The following is an 18,949-nucleotide window of genomic DNA, read 5'->3' on the forward strand; positions in this document are numbered from 1 at the left end:
TTCTTAATTTCAAAAGCTTTTTCTAAAGAGGTGAAGAATAAATTCCAGGTTTCTGCACGTTATGGTATGGGAGTTGTCAATGCCCGAACACTTTTAATCATATCTTCTAATGCTAATGTTCTTTCTACATCGGAATTCCTACTTGTATTACTTTGAATACGAGCCAGTTCTAATTGATTATCATGCACTAATTTTAATTTCTCTAGTTCCAGAGTTCAATCCTCACATTTAAGCCTATCCAAGACCGTGCTCCTTAAAATTTCTGTAACGAATTCCGGATCATTCTCACATTCTGAACTTTGTAAAATAAGTTTTCTTAGATCAGCTACTTGTTGAGTTAGGAGGAACAGCCTGACCTAATTCTTCCACGACAAATATTAAATCTTCTTTTCTTATTCCTTTTACAGCAAGCATTTTATCTTATTTTCATGCAATTAGAGAAGAAATCAAAAAGTCAGATAAAATTATTGCCTACCTCTTATCTTCTTGATGACGCTCACCACGACGACAAAGTGACCCCACTCCTGACACCAATGTGATGATGGATTTTGAAAGGTTCTGTAATTTGCATCCGTGTTGTTAATCCAATAATGGGACTTCTTTCTTCTCATACATTATTTTATTTCTATATATATAAGAGGTATTAATTAGATTACAAAATATTTACATAAGATTAACATTAAAGTCAATTGAAGAGTACGCACTTGCAGATTATCGTGTAGTCCTATTAAGACATACGGTGAGTGCACGGCTGCGATAATCGTGTATTCACCTCCGATGCTGTCCAAACCCTAACTTGCTCTCCCCTGCTGCAATCAATCGTCAGAGGGAGTTGTACAAACATTTTCCCTCGAATACCAGGGAGAGGGAGGTATCAGACATTACACCTTGGTTATCCCCTATTTTGAAATATACTATAGCCCTGTTATAGCGACAGACCACCACCCGCCAAACACCGTGGTGGGAGCTGTTTTTCTCGTAGACAGACAGTAATAATTTTAAACTTTCTTCTGAGTTATTTTACTTAGAAATTAGAGACAAGATGATAAGTCATTTGATCGCCTTTGTGGGTCTAACATTTAGAATATGATGGATTAGTACTATTTGGAAAAAGATTAGGAACTAAACTATTGTGCTGATTTCTGCTGTATTGCAAAAGGCCTCCACATCTGTGTGTGTCTATAGAAATATGAAGGAGGTATAAAAGAAATCAGAAGAAAATATTTGGTTTTGCTACCTGAAGAAAAAAACAGTTGCTCAGTACAAACGCTATAATTTTTTATTTTCATGGGAACTGACATTTCTGAACAAAAAAAAGTAGATAAAAGATGTATTTATTCATATTTATGTGTAATAACGTTAATCACATATTCATTAATTTACTTCAAAAGTTTCTTTATATTCAAAACCTGTTTCATTATTTTTAAAAAGATAAAAATTTGGACTTACGGCTCTCGAACGTTCATATTATCCATCGACTCCAACCTTCAGCAAACCTTGTCAGTAGTCAACGCGCGAACGACATTTTTACAACTTTGAAAATGTGCGCATAGCGTATGTTGTAATTAACCATTCATTAATTTTAAATTAATAATTAATTGTAATCAATTTTATTACATTTAAAATCCATATACATATAAAACTGAATAATTAAAAATATACCTTGTAAATTATATGCACATTTAATTAGAAATTTTCTTTTAACTCCTCAAGCATTCACTAATAAAAAGTACTTCAAATCACTACTAATCATAGAAAAAATCAGAAGCTATAAATCATATCTTTGTTCTGGATATGATTTCTACAGGGAAATAAAATTTAAATAACCAAGAATGATAAGTATTAAACAAAATATGCATAATTTATGAATGCAAAGATTTATATGTAGCATGCTTAGCAAGCTTAAGTTCTGATTTTGAGAATGTTTTTTTATAACACAGTTCTTCATTTGCCTGCATATTTATTTTTTCAATCAAAACTGCTTCAAGAGTTTTAAGACCTAAATTTGGTCGAAATTGAGTCTGATTTTTTTTAACAATAGAAAAAATTATTTCGCAAGCTGCATTTGAATGAGGTATTATTAAGACAGAAGGCAATACTTTGTATTTAATACACCCATTCATATTTTTTAATTTGGCAATTTCTCCCCATGCTATATCAATACGCAAATCTACAATTTCTTTCAAATCATCTACTTGATACATGGAAAATTCAATTTCTACTTGATTAAGACATTTTTCATCAATAATGGATGGAAAAGTATTCATCAAGTAAAGAACAGATGAAAATGAGACTTCAGTTCTCAAGTTGATGTCAGCAACTTCAGCATGTTTTAGAAATGGATCACTCAGTGGAAATTTATCAATTATATATGAACATGCAGTTACAAAAAAAGCTCGCACAGAATTGAAAAATGATTTCACTTCACTTTCATTCAACTTGGCATTTTTTAAATATAGTCTTGTTTCCGCACCAATCACTAAATTTTCATTTTCTTTTTGTTTACTATACTTCTGAAATGGAATAGACGTTAGAGTAACATCTTCATTTTCTTTAGAAATTATTGATGGTTTTACGAATCTAACAAATAAATTCATTAAAAGTTCAAAAAGTTCTCTTCTCAATTTATGTATATAAGGAGCTTGTTGTTGCAAATTAATATTTACTGTTATAAACAAAGTATTTTTCAAAAATAACAAGTACAATTTGGTGGTCGGTGACTGTAAAATTTTTTTAATGTTTTGCAATCTCTTTCCTTCATTCTCACTGTTATCTGGTTTATCTCCAAAAAAATTTATCACAGCATCCCACTGTTCCAAAATCCTTGTTATAGATTCTAAAAGAGACAACCATCTCGTACTGCAATATTTCAAAATTTTATGAGATTTTGCATTCTGTCCCAAAATTTGTAGAGCAACTTTGAAGCTATGCTTCCGTTTCAAACTTTTCTCCAAGTAAAAATATATATCTGTTATCAACATTTCAATTTCTGAGCCAATTAATTTTTCAGTAGCTTTTTTTGCAGCTATATGCAAGAGGTGGCACGGACAACCTCGGGTGATTATACTTGGTTGATGCATTTTGATAAATGATGCTACACCTTTAAACTTTCCAATCATATTACTAGCATTATCTGAAGAAAATTATAAGCAATTTTTCCATTCTAAACCTTTGTTTTTAAAGTTTTCATTTATACAATTAAAAATACCTTCTCCTGTATTATTCGTGCATTCTAAAATAGAAATCAATGAAGTAATTATCACTCCCTTTTCTTTACTGTAGTATGTTATAACCAATGGGTACAGTTTGTTATCATTGTTATCATTACTTCCATCAGTACTTAGAGAAAATGATGTACTGCACACTGATTTTATAATATCAGCAACAGTATTTTCTGCAAGCGTTTTCACAATAGCAGCAGTTTTGGTATGACCGCAGCTAAATTTTTTTGCTATGGCAGAATCTGGAAACATTGCTTTGAAAAGCTCTTTGGAATGATCCGAAACAGAAAGCGGTAGATTATGTTCAATTAAAAAACGAACAAAATAGCATTCGGCTTTTATAGGATCTGTTTCATCATCTTTTATTAAGAAATTTGTTATTTCTTTAGATTTTACGGTGCCAAGTTCTATATGCTTTTGAGAAAACACATGCCGTTTACAGTCATCTTTTCCGCCATGAGCAACTGAGAAGTCTTTGTTGCATACACTGCAGTGTGCGTGATTCACAGAAATTTCGGACGCTTTAATGCATGGAAATTCTGAAGAATATGAATCTTTAAACTTCTGCTTTGATAATTTTGGCTTCTTCGTTCGAGGCAGCATTATGATTAAAAATCTTTCACAGTTCACAAGACACACGCTAAGCTCTCGCCGTAAACTACACAATGCAGCCGAATGCAGCCAAAAACGCATCAGCGAGGAACCTGGGAGACAGACAATTGGGTGGAACTATTGATAAGTCGTTAACGGTTGGAGTTACTGATCTACGATTGGCTAATTCTTCAAAACTAGGAACGCACTCAACACGTGATATATGATAACACGAATATTCAGCCAATCATCGGATGAATTAGTTGGTTCCGTTTTGCGTACTGGTTCTCCTGCTCTTGTTTCTGTAAAATCCGTAGTTTTTTCCATACTTTTCGTAGCTCATAGTTTTTCATGAATTTCCGTAGAAACTACGGAGAATCCGTAGTAGTTGGAGTCTATGTATTATCTACCATGTGGCTCCCATCATCTTCAAGTTTGTCCATCCTTGCTTTACAGTGTCATCATATTTGTTATGTGAAATTGTATTATAAATTTGCTATGTAAAAAAGTGAATTCTGTGATATTGAATGTATTTTGGCTGATTTTTTACTATGATATATTTAAATCGATTAATTTATATGTGCTTCAAATCAGTTACCTTTTATATTTTATTTGTGTTCTGTTTTAGAATGAAAATCTATTATCTTTATGTGAAAGAGATCCATCTAGAAATGAAGGTCATCCTTCTGATGTAAATAAGGATGTATCACCAAAAAATGAATCACATGACTCTCCTGAAGAAAATTCAGCTAGTGATTCAGACTCCGATTCAAGCTCGGGATCAGAATCTCAGTCAGGCAGGTCTGGGTCTGATTCAGGATCAGAAGGGGAAAAATCAAATTCTGATAACAAATCGAAGAAAAGTTCAAATTCTGGCTCTGATAGTGGTGGATCCAACTCTGATAGTGAGTCAGGATCTGAATCAGAAAGGTAAGTTAAGTATTTGCTTTTTCAATAAACATAACAAAAGTTTTGTAAAGTACAGTGTAATTTTAATGAAGTATATTTTCTTAGAGTTTTCCAGTTTAGGTCAAAACTCTTATCAGTTTCAAGAGTGATCAGACACAGGATCCTTATCTTCTGAAGCAAATAAATTTTACAAAAACATTTTTGCTCCTAAAAAAGAAACAGTTGTTTTAAATGTCTTCAAAGCCAAAAATTGCATGGATTGATGTTTGGGGATCGGGCAGGCCACACATTGCAAAAGTGCTATCTGGTTTGGTAAAACATTTTTACTAACAAAGTGCAATCTCGTGAACCTTATCATTAGCAACAAGCACATTGAAAACAAAGTCTACATGAATGTTTCTAGGTTTTACAACAGCAGCTTCATGACGTCAGAAAAGATTTCCAATTTTGCTACATGTCTTCAAAGTAAAAAGCCATCTGGTGATGTCATTTGCAATTATTTTTTCCCCCCCTCAAAAAAATTCTCATCTCTTCATTAAGTCTGCCTCAAAATTTCACAATTTTCTGATCACTGGTTTCACTTGTAGGCAGCTTTGAAATATGGTTCTTTAATTATAGATACCCGTACATCTAACATTACCACAAAATATTTTTTTTTAAACAAAAATATCCCATTACTATTTCATTGGGAAATTATGGGAGGTTTTTAAGTTTTCATTTTATTTCTTCATGTCTTTATGAATTAGGCTCTAAATTTCTGGGTTATAATTATTACATTATTCGATAAGAGATTCATATTATGTAGCCTTCTGCAAAGGTAAGTCTGTGAATATGTTTTTATGTGAATAAAACCATATAAATGTGTGTATGTGTCCTGAAAAATTATTTTTAATGCACAATGTAAATGAGTTAGTAACTGTAACTTGATAATCTGAGTTGAGTGTTTTTTTTTTTTTTTTTTTTTTTGTGTGTGTGTGTGTTTGTTTGTTTTATGTGTGTTTCGGCAAAAATGGTGATATATCCTACTGATCAATTCATAAATTTTATAAGATTTTTTTTTTCCTGTCTTTAGGGAAAGTATAGCATCTTCAAAAGAGAAAAAGATTGCTGAATCAAATTCTGAAAATGAATCTGCTCCTAGTGAAGGCGATGGGGATAATAAAAGTTCTCCTGATAATACTAGCGTAAAACCACCAAAACATAGCGACATAAAACGTTCTCCTAAAGGCAAAAAAGATTTAGATGACTTAAAACATGTAATAATTGTTTTTTTATTATAAATTTGTTAGATCCTGTTGTCATTTTTTCATTCCATTTTATTGCCTATTTAATAGAAATGATTTAGTAACTGTAGCTTAATTGATAGTCAAAATTTATGTGATTTTTTCCCTAATATGTATGTGCATTTAATTAATTTGAACAAAAAGTTTTTTTACAATGAATGTAGTCTAAATTTTTTGTGCTTCATATTTTAAAGCTTTGGGAAGAAAACCCTGAAGAATTTGGAATTAGGCGATCAGGACGTTCCAGAAAGGAACCTGAGAGATATACTATAGGAGAGGTAGAGAAATCCATTGTTATGCGCAGCAGAAATCCTTTAAAAATTCACATTTTTATGACTCTCTTACTGCTTAGTAAATTTATGTATTAGAAGTATTTTTATTTAGCATTATGACTGTTCTTTGAAGGAATGCCTAATTTAGAAAAATTTAATTAAAAACTCATTATTTTCCTTTGTTCCCTCTATACGATAAATAATGCTAGTGATCGGAAATACATTAAAATATTCATTATGAGTATTGTTTATTTCTTAATTGAACAGTAGTGAAAAATCGCATTAATATGCTATCAAATAATCATATACTTGTACTTTAATGTGTATCATATACATTTCCCATTTTTTGTAAAATTTGAGTTCCTTTTTCATTTTAGTTTTAAATAAGAATTTTCTTGCAAATAATTTATTGTATTATCAATGATATTTAAAATGAATCATAAGTTGTTCTTATTAGTATTTCAATAGTATATATTTTTGAATAGCTTTGAAACAAAAGGTTATTTTACTTTCAGTTTTAATACAGAATTAAACTTGAAGCAGTGTTTAGCTGCCATAATAATATTTAATATACTAATATTTTTGCTGTAACTTTGTAGTGTGATACTATTACATAATTAATTTGATATTTTATGTGATCATCAAACAGTTTTACTTATACTTTTTAGCAGGGATGTGGAGTTGGTAGGGAAAATGACTGACTCCGACTCAACTCCCTCTCATACATATATGTGTGTGAACATATACACATGGGTTACAGCTTATTTTTTTAATATAAAAGAAGTAATAGATGCTACAGAAAAAAAAAAAAAAAAAAAAATGATGGCATACCAAATAATTTCTATTAATTAGCATTTATTTTGAAATGGAAAAACTAGCATTAGTTATTTCTAAGAAACAGTATATGCTGTTACTGTTAGGGCTTTTTCTTTTAACTTTTGAGGATAGATATGTTAAAAGTTCTAAAAGGGGTGTCTTGCAAGCACAATGATATTTCTCTGTTTCTTCAAAGGCCATATAGAAATCCTGTTTGTATTTTTTCATTTTTATATCTAAAGGCTCCTGGTTCTTTACTTTCATTCGCTTTGCTTTAGCCTTTTCAATATTATCCAAAAATATTTCTCAAAATCTAATTCATCTTTGGATGAGGATGATAGAGACTCAGTTGCAATGTCTGCAATTTGACTGTCCTGATTCGAATTCTCCAATTGTTCTGAAAATAATTTCATTCTTAATGAAAGTTCATAGATGACTTTCTTTGCCTTTTTAATTTGTTCTTCATCCAAGAAAATTCGGTTTTTCAGATCTACATATATTGAACACAGCAAGATCTCATTGTCTAGCAAACTAGTTTCTCTTTTCTGCATTGAAGAAATGATTCCTTTAGGCAATAAACCCTCCATTTCAGAAAGAACAAACATCACATTCTTCCATTCTAGCCTCCTGTCAATTGTTCAGACTGCACCATTTTTGTGGCTATATATGGTGTAGAAAGAAGAGTTTCCAATTCTGCAAGATCATTCCAAGCAACCTCTTTATCATCAAATATGTACATCTTTATCACGTTGCTTGATCAGTAATTGCTCCTTTTCCTGCTCGCTTCCTAAGAATGGCATCAATTTTAGGAGTTCTTGCTGCTATTGGGGGCCTACCTAAATTTACCAGTGAGATTTGTAACTAAAATGAATCAATTTAATCACTAATGGCAAATATCACATTCCTTATATTTATCCTTATCCTCTTCCCTTATATTTAATTATTAATACATCAATAAAATAGAAAATAACTATTTATTAATGTGTATAGTTCATAAATAAAAATATCTCAGCTTGTCATTATTTATTTTTTTAAATTCATTCTAATTTCATTTCAAATTTAACGTGTCCAACAAAAATTGAAGTCTGAGTTAGTATCGACCTGTTCTTAGCGACTCCAGCTCCAACTCCTTTTACCCCAAAATCTGCCAGGCTTTGACTCCACAGCCCTGCTTTTTAGGAGAATTGCATATTTATATAATTTTATTCTTCTTTCCTTTTCTATTTTATTCATCATAATATATATTGTAATATTTTCTTAGGATTCTGAAGGAAGTGACAGTGGTAGAAAACCAAGTGATTCGAGGACAGCGAAACAGCGCTCTAAAAGAAAAGAGTATGTTATATTAATGCCAAATGATTTATTTGCAAAATATTAAATTTTGCTATGTGCATGTCATTCTTCATTTTAATAGTCTTCTGTATTTCAAGGAGTAGCGAGATGTTATTTTAGTAGTCACTTCAAAACAAGACAACATTTTAAGCTTTCTTGAGCTACTCCCTTTTTAAAATACTGGCTGATGAATATTATGTTATACAGTCAAAAGTCGTTAATTCGGACACCCATAATCCGGACCTCAAAGCTAAAAACTTTCTGCACATTCGTTTAGGCGTTTACGCGTGCGCGTTAGAGCTTTACGACTGCGCATATGCGTGTGCGCAAGCGCAGAATACAATTTTGTGTGCGCGTTTAATGTATAACGGACGATATAAGCTAAAATTATCTAATTATCTATTTCAGTTAATGTTGTTGATTGCGTTGTTCCTTAACCCCTTCACGCCTGGTAGCGTAAACAGGTGCTTATCGCAGAGGCCGGCAGTGTCTTATGCGAGTGTCTGTCCATTGCCGGGGGCTTCTTTGCTACTAAGCCTAAATCCATGAAATTTCCGAAGTATCAACACATTGTTTAATAATGCTCTATAGAGTATTTAAACGGCTTATGCTTTATAGATATTTTTATACTATATACTTTAATTACCTTATTTCTTGTTTAAATGCATATTTTACACATTTTATTTTCATTACTCACCATTTTATGACTTTTAACATTATACATTTGAAAACTAAATATATTACTTAAAATTCTCTTTTCGTATGAAAAACTTGAAAACAGGGATCTACACACAGTCCTACGTTACATTCCTTGCACTCGTAATAACTCATTTGCCGTTTTGGAGGATTTTTCCGGAAATGTGAACAAACGAAGCATCGTTGTCTCATTTTCTTATCAGTCTCTTCTGAACAAAGTTTTGAAAAATGTCTTTCAGTTAATCTTTCAGAATCAATATCTGAAATATTTTGCATCATTTCTGCTATTTCATGCTCTGTTAAACATTTTCGATGCTTCGACATTGCAACGGTAAAAACAGAAAGAATTCATGTCTAACAAGATCTAATTATTTTCTAAAAACTGAACTGCAAAGCGAAATACCCAACGCTTTAGCGCAAATAAAACTTCTCTACTTACAATAAACAACTACCACGTGCGAATAAAGTGCGATTTAAAGAGACGTCATAAATCACGCCATTCAGAAACATTTATTTCCCCGTTTGTTTATATAATCAAAAACACGTGTATGTGAGTCATGCGTCTCTCATTTCAAATAGAAGGGCTAATGTACATGTATCTGAAACCATATGGACATACAGTGCCATCTTGTGACAGAAATTATAGTTTTAAAAACGTTCCAGGAGACTGGCACAAATACGTGACAGTCGGCGCTCAGCGGGAAAACGCTCTGGTACGCCTGCGTGTCGGCCGGGAGGTGAGTGTATTCGTTGCTGTCACGTGGACGTGACCGTCGGCGCGAAGGGGTTAATCTTCAAATTGGATGCGGCTTATTATTTTTTGCAGACTGTAAGAGCAATTTTATAAAAGTAAACTTGAACTTTCGATTATGTCAAACAGAATTTCCGATGCTGGAGCTCCCAAAGGATCTACAAAATGAAAGTATGTTTCGATGTCCATCAAAAAAAAGGTGGAATTGCTGCAAAAAATGGATAAAGACATGAAGAAGGTGACAGAGAGGTTAGTGAAAACGAAAAAATTTCTATTGACAAGTTAGTCGGTATTCTCGGCACAGCAATTACAGGACTTGAACAGCGGAACTTTGTAACTGAACAAGAAATTATGTCTGTTTATAGAATTAAAGAGAAAGTATTATCACATAAAACGAAGCAACTTAAATGTTTAATAAAGTAAACAAATAAATATTAAGCGCTTTTTTTTTTTTTTTTTTTTTTTTTGTAAATTTTGATACCTTTTGGATCATAATTGTTCTTTATTTCATAAATTATGGTTTCATGTTTTTAATTTTATAATTTCTGCATGCCATCTTGCCAGATTTAAACTGATGATCTATAATCTGGAATCGCTAAAGTCCTGACGAGTCCAGATTAACGACTTTTGACTGTATCAACTAGAAACTAATATAATATATATATTTCAAAAGAATATAGTAAAGTTAAATTAAATTTAAATAATTCTCTTGTGCAATTGCTGCAAGGAATGAAATTTGAATTTAACAAACATTCTTTATTCGTAAAAAGCAAATTCAAAGTTAATTAAATTTTAAATGAAATTGAATTACAAGTAAATGATTAGTTATTGCTGTGAACTAATCTACAATATTATTTAAATTCTGGGAGCATATGTAAATCAAATGCAAGTATCAAAATCTGTGAATGAATATATAATTCCAATAAATTTTTTAATCCTAAAATTTTTTTTAAATGCATAAGCAAGTAATTGTTCAGCCTCCAAACCTAACTTTTCAATTATTGATTTCGTGTTTCGTCATCCCTGTAGGCAAGGGCAAAAGGAAAATTCAAAACCAAAAAGTGAAACCAAATGTTGTGAATTACTAAAAAAAAAAAAAAATTTAAACAAGTGGAATTTTGAGAAATTAGCAAGTAAAGACAAGAATCAAATTGTCAATTAAGAGTAGAAAACCAAAGTAATTTAGAAACTCTTGCCTAAAAAAAACTTCCCCCCAACATGAATTATGCATATAAATAAAAAAAAAAGAAACTAGATACTATTTATAAAAATACAGAAGTAATACTAAAAAGGCAAGTAAATAATAAGTTTTAATTTAACTTACCAACAATATTTGTATTTGGAGAATGGAGCAGCATGCCAAACTAAGTGATGTTAAGCAGTGTGTTTCTTCTAACTTTAAAAATAGAAGGCACTAATATAAGGTTTAGTTGAGTATTAAGCTGCTATCTATTAGATTTATTTTAAAAACCTCTTCTGTAAACTTTTCCATAATGTAAAATGTGTGTACTGTGGTAGAAAAATTTTTTGCTAACTGTGAAGTGCTGTAAAAATGTGTAAAAAGACGGTAACAATACTAACTGCAACGTAATGTGAAAAAATGGTTGCAAATTATTAAGGATTGTAAAAAATCGGAAATGTTTTTGAAATAAAGTACAAAAAAAAATTTTTGAAGTAAAATTAATTTTAATTTTGAAAAAAAAATTTTGCAGTTTTTAATTAAAGTAAGAAATTTATTGTAATAGTCTTAATTTGTTAAAACTGAATTTCAACAGGTTTAATCAAAACTTACTAAATAGTGGCAAAATGTAAGGAAAATTAGAAAAAGATAAAAATCTTCACTCAATTTGGGCTATAACTGAGATTTGAAAAGAGTTGACTCCCTTTTTTAGTAAAAGGAAAGAACCTAGTATTGATTACATACATTTTTACAAATATTTACAAGATAATCCCTTAACTCTTCAAAATCCTCCATTACCCTCCAATTAAGGTTAAAGGTAATGTTATCATACCATAAAAAAAATTATGAAGAAAAGTTAATGCCTGCCTTTTTAATATATAAATTAATAAATTGAGTTGGGACTTCACTATTAACTTGAACATTAATTAGCTTTATTATTTCTTCCTTTAAATCTTCTATTTCAGTATACATATTTTTTATTCTGATTATTTGGCAATAACATACCTGCCAACTTTTACGAATTTTTCGTAATTTTTACGATCGGCATTTTTTACGATTTTTTTTTCCTTTTTCAAGTGTTTTTAGTGATTTTTGTCGAAATTATAGAATTTTTCGCCAATTGCATTGTGTTTTACGGCCAACTACCGACTACTTCGAATCCAGCAACCTGCAATAAAAATACTATTTTTATAAATAGTATCTATCTCCCAACTCGCCGCTTAACCAGCCAATCCAATGCGCTGAACTTGTTTCTCCCACTCTTTTCTTTGTGGGTGCCAGATTATTTTTTTCGCGTTCGCTTCAGCAGCAAGAGAATTACTCAGCTCGGACTCAGCAAGCGTGGATTGTCGCATTCTGTTTTTTGTTTGTTTGTTTGCACGTGCTACGGATTTTCTTATGCGTCTTTGTTACGAAAGGAGTTCAAAAAAACCGTATTCTCAATACTTTCGGCCTGCCTACAAAGCCGAATTTCCAACAATTAAAGAATCCTTCAAAGGAAATAACTATGCATTTTGCAACGTGTGCGTGTGTGACTTCACAATAAGTCACGGTGGAAGAAGCGACATTGTGAAGCATGTTAAGTCTAAAAAGCATGAAGTAAAATGCTTCGGCTTCGACAACGTCAAAGAAAGTGGATGATTTTTTTTTTTTTTTTTTTTTCAAATTCGGCTACGAATTCGGATGCCGATGTCATTTTGGCAGAGTGTTTGTTTACTGCATTCCTCATCGAACACAACGTGCCGCTAAGCGCTGCCGATCACGCCAGTCAACTTTTCAGACGGATGTTTCCCGACTCCAAGATTGCTCAGAAATATGCTTGTGCTCGCACGAAAACATCTTTTATTGTGAACGAAATTTTTTGCGATGCACAAAGTAAAACGATAGGTGCACTCCAGAATTCAGCATTTTCGGTGTCAATCGATGGCAGCAACGACAGCGATTGGAAGCTTTACCCCATCGTAGTCACATATTTCTAAAGGGAAAGCCAACACACAGAAAAAAACCCTTTAAAAAGAAAATGCTTAGAAGACTCCTCAAAGGTCAACTTTGTTAAAGAAGTTGAAGGGAAGAAGAAACAGTCTTCTATCAGCCAGGAGGAAAGGATTTTCTATCTTCTTTCTTCGGATTTGAACAAAGCATATTGTAGTTTTGTGTTAAGTACCATTAAGATTTTTGAAAGTGTAAATACCCTTCTACAATCAGCTTCGCCAAAATCTCCCCTGCTTATCCAAATTCTTGAAACAATGATCTTTTGAAAGAAAGCTAAGTTTGTACTTAGTACTACTACTAAGTTTGTAAAACCGTCCGTTGTGAAAAACAGTGTGTTGATTCGTGTTGCCTATAATGGTTTGGCAAATCAAAAGGATGACAATGATCTTATAATTGGAAATCAAACCAAGGAACTTGTAAATTCTTTGAAAGATCATGAGAAAAAAGAATTTTTTCAATGTGTTAGTACTTTTCCTCAGCCTGTGATTACATTGTAAGGAAGTTTCTTTTTCAAAATGAAGTTCTTTTAAATGCTGAAGTGGCAAATATGAAAAAAATTGAAAATTCATCTTTTGAAAAGATTCGTTTTTTTATTGATAAATTTCCATTTTTGTTAACAATTAAAGAAAATGAATGCCATAATGATGCTTTAGATGAACTACAGAACCAATTTTCTGCTGCACACTTTGAAGACTTTGCCATTTCTGGAGAAGATAGACTTGATGTCCTTGTTGGTACCTTAAAAAGAATAAAAAGAGCTGATGGAACACCAAAATATGATAGACTAGCAAGAGTTTTATGTGCTATTCTCGTAATTCCACACAGTACTGAGTGCGAGAGAGTCATCAGTGTTGTGAAGAAAAACAAAACTATGTTTCGTTCTTCAATTTCACCAAAACTCTAGAAAACATTTTAATTGCTAAATGTTATGAGGAAACTAATTGTTATGACAGGAAATTTTCCAAAGAATTTTTGGCTAAAGCCAAAAAATGCACTCTAAATTCATTGCAATAATTTTTTTGTGTAACATTAAGTTCTTGTTTTATGTTTCCTAATAAATTATTTAGTTACAACTTAATTGAGATATATTAATGTAAGAAAAATTTTCTTTTTTCTATTTGTATAAATTGTTATTTTTTTAATGTCAAAGCATGATATTAATTCTTCGTGTTCTCCTGAATTTGGGGGAGAAATCTTCTGAATTTTTATCTTTAGAGGTTGGCAGGTATGCAATAAAAAGTGTTACCTATTACTTTTCTAGAATGCTTCTAGTGGAATTGCTGCAAAAAATGGATAAAGGCATATCCTTTGATTATCTAATCATTCTGAAATATGTTTATCAATTTCACGCTGCTCTGCGGTGGGAGGGAAACGATGCTGCGTGCAATGAATTGGAAGCTGATCTGTCAGCACTATCCTTATCTTCAGGGCAGATGTTTTTATTTTATTTGGCTTATAATTCCTTACTAAATGTAGTATTTCATCTCGATGTACTCCGCCTTTGATATGATTTAAATCAAGTTGCCAGTATTTTACATGCCAGTATTTCAAAAACTAACAAACCTAGAATGCTGAAATTTTTTTAGAAGTATTTTTTATCTATTTAGGAGAAGTCAAAAAATTCCAAACGATTTCTTCCAATAAAACAAAAGTAATCAATGGTCAAAAGTATTCAGGGGTCAAAATGACCCCTACTACCGTTCTGGTGTTAAGACGTGATAATTCAGTCTAATAAGGTCTACAGGGCTTTAGCTTCCAGTTACAATAGAAGGCCTATAAAGTTTAATTAAAAGATATGTTAGCATCTGAGTTTAATTTCAAATCATTTGGAAAATAAATCACTATAAGCATTAAAGATAAGAGAAGGAGCAGTATTTCGTTTTAATAACTAATAGCTGGATTATATGTATCCATATGCCATTGGAGCTGTTGTGCAATGGTACTGCATAGGATGTTAAGAAGAAAGTTTCTGAAGAAATAAGTTAAATATATGTAAAAATATATATTGGGACTATTTAGTTAAAACAGCTTGATAGAAGAATACAGCAGATCATAATAATACAACAGGTTTTTAATTAAAGAACCACAAAATCAAATAGAATTGGGAAATTAATACTTTTTCTAAAAGGTGGTAAGATAAAAACTACTTTCTCCTCTTAATTTAATTTTTTCAGTGACTAATAAATAGCATTAAGGTAAAATTAAGTATGTTTTATATACAGTCAAAATTCGTTAATCCGGACTCGTCGGGACTTCGGCGATTCCGGATTATAGATCATCAGTTTAAATCTGGTAAGATGGCGTGCAGAAATTCTAAAATTAAAAATGTGAAACCATAATTAATGAAATGAACAATTATGATCTAAAGGGTATCAAAATTTACAAAAAGAAAAAGCTTAATATTTATTTGTTTACTTTATTAAACATTTTTTTCAATGTAAGTTGTTTAAGTTGCTTCGTTTCAGGTGATAATACTTTCTCTTTAATTCTATTAAACAGACATAATTTCTTGTTTAGTTACAAAGTTCCGCTGTTCAAGTCCTATAATTGCTGTGTCGAGAATACCGACTAATTTGTCAGTCAAAATTTTTTCGTTTTCAATAACCTATGTGTCACTTTCTTCACTATCGGAAGAGATTATAATGTCGAGGAACTTGATTTAAATCATATCAAAGACGGAGTACATGGAGATAAAATACTACATTTAGTAAGGAATTATAAGCCAAATAAAATAAAAACATCTGCCCTGAAGATAAGGATAGTGCTGACAGATCAACTTCCAACTCATTGCGCGCCATGTAGTCCCCCCCCTCGTAGAGCAGCATGAAATTGATAAACATATTTCGTAATGATTAGATAATCAAAGGATATGCCTTTATCCATTTTTTGCAGCAATTCCGTTTTCTGTTTAATGGACTTCGAAACATACTTTCGCTTTATAGATCCTTTACATATTAGTAAATATATATTGGAAATTCTATTTCACATAATCGAAAGTTTAAGCTTACTTTTATAAAGTTGCTCTAACAATCTTCAAAAAATAATAAGCCGGATCCAATTCGAAGATTAAGGAACAACGCAATCTGCAACATTAACTGAATTAGCTAATTTTAGCTTAGCTTATACCATCCGTTATACATTAAATGCTTATGCGCAGAAATTTTGTAGCTTTGAGGTCTGGATTATGGGTGTCCGAATTAACGACTTTTGACTGTATAATAGGAAAAGGTATCATTTAGAATTTCTGCTTTTTTCAGATTTGTATATTTTTCCTTTCTTTTCAGTTCACAAGAATGGAGAGATTCAGATGATAGTGGTAGTGAAAGTGAGGATGGTACCTATAAAAATAGAAGAGTGCCAGCTAGGAACAGAAGTGCAACTGAAAAAAAAAGAGCTGTAAAATCAAATTCTGATAAGAGCAGGAAAAGTAAACAGCGAAAGAAAAAGCAAAGTTCTTCAAATGATGATGATGACGAATATTATGATTCTGATAGCAATGAAGAGAAGAAAGTGTCCTTAAGACAAACTAGGAAAAAAGTCAGGTAAATTTACTTTTGTCTTTTTCTTGGAGGGATAATGATAGGAAAGATTTAAAAATATAATTTTTTTATACATTGGCTGGGCTCTGAAATGTAAGTTTTATGCATAATGATCATATATTTTGAATGGTCAAAAACATTAGATATGATGGTAATTAGAAATGTATGGTATAATTTTGAGCAAAACACATTATAAAGAAGTGAATTTTTGATCTTGTTAAAAGCATATCATAATACAGAAAAAAGTCTTTAATCCGGACACGTCAGGACTTTGACGATTCTAGATTATAGATCATCAATTTAAATTTGGTAAGATGGCATGCAGAAATTATAAAATTGAAAATATGAAACCATAATTTATGAAATAAAGAGCAATTATGATCTAAAGGATATCAAAATTTACAAAAAAAAAGCTTAATATTTATTTGTTTACATTATTAAACATTTCTTTCAATGTAAATTGTTTAAGTTGCTTCGTTTTTTGTGCTAATACTTTCTCTTTATTTCTATAAACATACACAATTTCTTGTTCAGTTCCACTGTTCAAGTCCTGTAATTGCTGTGTTCAGAATACCGACTAACTTGTCAATCAAAATTTTTTCGTTTTCAATAACCTCTCTTTCACTATCAGAAGCGGTACATCGAAACATGCTTTCGCTTTGTAGATCCTTTGACAGCTCCAGAATCAGAAACTCTTTTTGACATAATCAAAAGTTCAAGCTTACTTTTTATAAAATTGTTCTAACAGTCTGCAAAAAATAATAAGCCGGATCCAATTAGAAGATTAAGGAACAACGCAATCTGCAACATTAACTGAAATAGATAATTTTAGCCTAGCTTATACTGTCTGTTATACATTAAACGTGCATGCGTAAACTCATAATGCGTTTACACATGCACAGTAAGTTTATAGCTTTGAGGTCCGGATTAAAGACTTTGTACTGTAAATTAAAAAATTAAATCTGGCCATTTTGTACACAGAATATCAGTTCCAATATGTGTCCTCTAGGGTTCAAAGATGATAAGATTTGCTGTCAGTGGCATACCAACATTTCTAAAGCTCTATGTAACTGTAGAATTTTCCATTTATGGGTACGATCTGTATTCTCCAGAATGATATTGATTAAAATATACCTCAGTGGCTGAAATGTTACATAAGATCACTCTCTCGGATGACCTACTACTGAACTATGCATTCTTTTCCTGGATACTTTTTATGCCTGCTTAGTTTCTTCCTCCTCTCATGTATAAAAGTGAATACAAATTGATGCATGCAATTTGCCTAAATCAGTTAACCAATCAATCATACTTGGTTGTGTGAAGTTACAGTACTTGGTTTTATGTATTCATAAAATTGTCAAATGAATTCTTCCTGCCAACTTCTAGTCTAGTGAAAGAGGCCCACCAGCGGCCGAGCGGTAAAGTCGCTGAAAACTGGTAGTTCGGTCCGAGGTTCGAATCCCGCGAACGGGCTGGCTGCATGGGTGTTTTCGTGGTTTTCCCCATGTGTAACGTGTATACGAGCCAGTTTCCCTTAGAAAGTCCTCCACGAAAGGCATCCCTCCTCTTAGGCAGATAGCCCTAGTGTGCTTTGCCATAATTAAATACACCACCACACACCTAGTCTAGTGAAAAGGAGAAGGGCATCCTTTGCCTGTAATTTTCTTCAAAAAAAAAAGGGGCAGTCCCATGATGGTGTGATACACGTCCTTGTATATACTTGGAAAGATCTTTAAATGATGTATGCTAGCAGATAGTTTTAGCTGATAGGCTTTGAGCTGTCTAAAGAGGATGTTTGTTTTCAAAAATGCAACTTTTGTGTGCTATTTGCAGCTGAACATGCTCAATTATCTGAATTTCAAATTAGCCCTTCAATATTTGTTGATTTAAACTCTGTGCATTCATTCTAAAGAATGTGAGTGAAACATTAGACCTACGAATCGCAGATCAGCATTTAGATAAGATGAAAACTAAGGTCTCTCAACTTCATTCTCACTAGTGTAAAAGTTTTGCCATGTTTTTTGTTCCTTTATCTATAAAACTGTTTTCTTTCTTATACTTACCTAATGAGTTGTCTCAATTTTTGATTATGTAGTAGGCATTGTTAAAATATTATTTTCATTTGTCAATTTTTACAATTATTAGTAGTTACAAAGAACAGAGTGCAGATGAAACAGATTCAGAAGATCTTATAGAAGTAGAATATGATGAGCAGATGCTGGAAGAAGAAACAGCAGAATGCATAGAAAAAGTTCTTGATCATAGAATAGGAAAAAAAGGAGGTAATTACTTTATTATTATTGATTCATTTTAAATTTTTTTAGCATAATCTATTAATGTTGAGTAAATTTTAAAGTCCAGATTTTT

General features: G+C 31.7%; 1 protein-coding gene across 2 annotated transcripts in view; it reads left to right on the forward strand.

Annotated features, from left to right (window-relative positions):
• Window positions 1-18,949, forward strand: part of Chd1 (chromodomain-helicase-DNA-binding protein 1) — a 123,621-nt gene that overhangs the window by 18,668 nt on the left and 86,004 nt on the right. For both annotated transcript variants that reach the window (XM_035371090.2, XM_035371091.2), the window contains exons 2-7: window positions 4,441-4,742; window positions 5,794-5,977; window positions 6,199-6,282; window positions 8,354-8,427; window positions 16,328-16,585; window positions 18,728-18,864. In XM_035371090.2, the coding sequence (XP_035226981.1) occupies window positions 4,441-4,742; window positions 5,794-5,977; window positions 6,199-6,282; window positions 8,354-8,427; window positions 16,328-16,585; window positions 18,728-18,864 (1,039 nt within the window). The remainder of the gene's footprint in view (window positions 1-4,440; window positions 4,743-5,793; window positions 5,978-6,198; window positions 6,283-8,353; window positions 8,428-16,327; window positions 16,586-18,727; window positions 18,865-18,949) is intronic.

Source organism: Stegodyphus dumicola, chromosome 6 (genome assembly GCF_044657685.1).
Source record: "Stegodyphus dumicola isolate Sdum_Otavi_A_Nest chromosome 6, ASM4465768v1".
NCBI classification, from domain to species: domain Eukaryota; kingdom Metazoa; phylum Arthropoda; class Arachnida; order Araneae; family Eresidae; genus Stegodyphus; species Stegodyphus dumicola.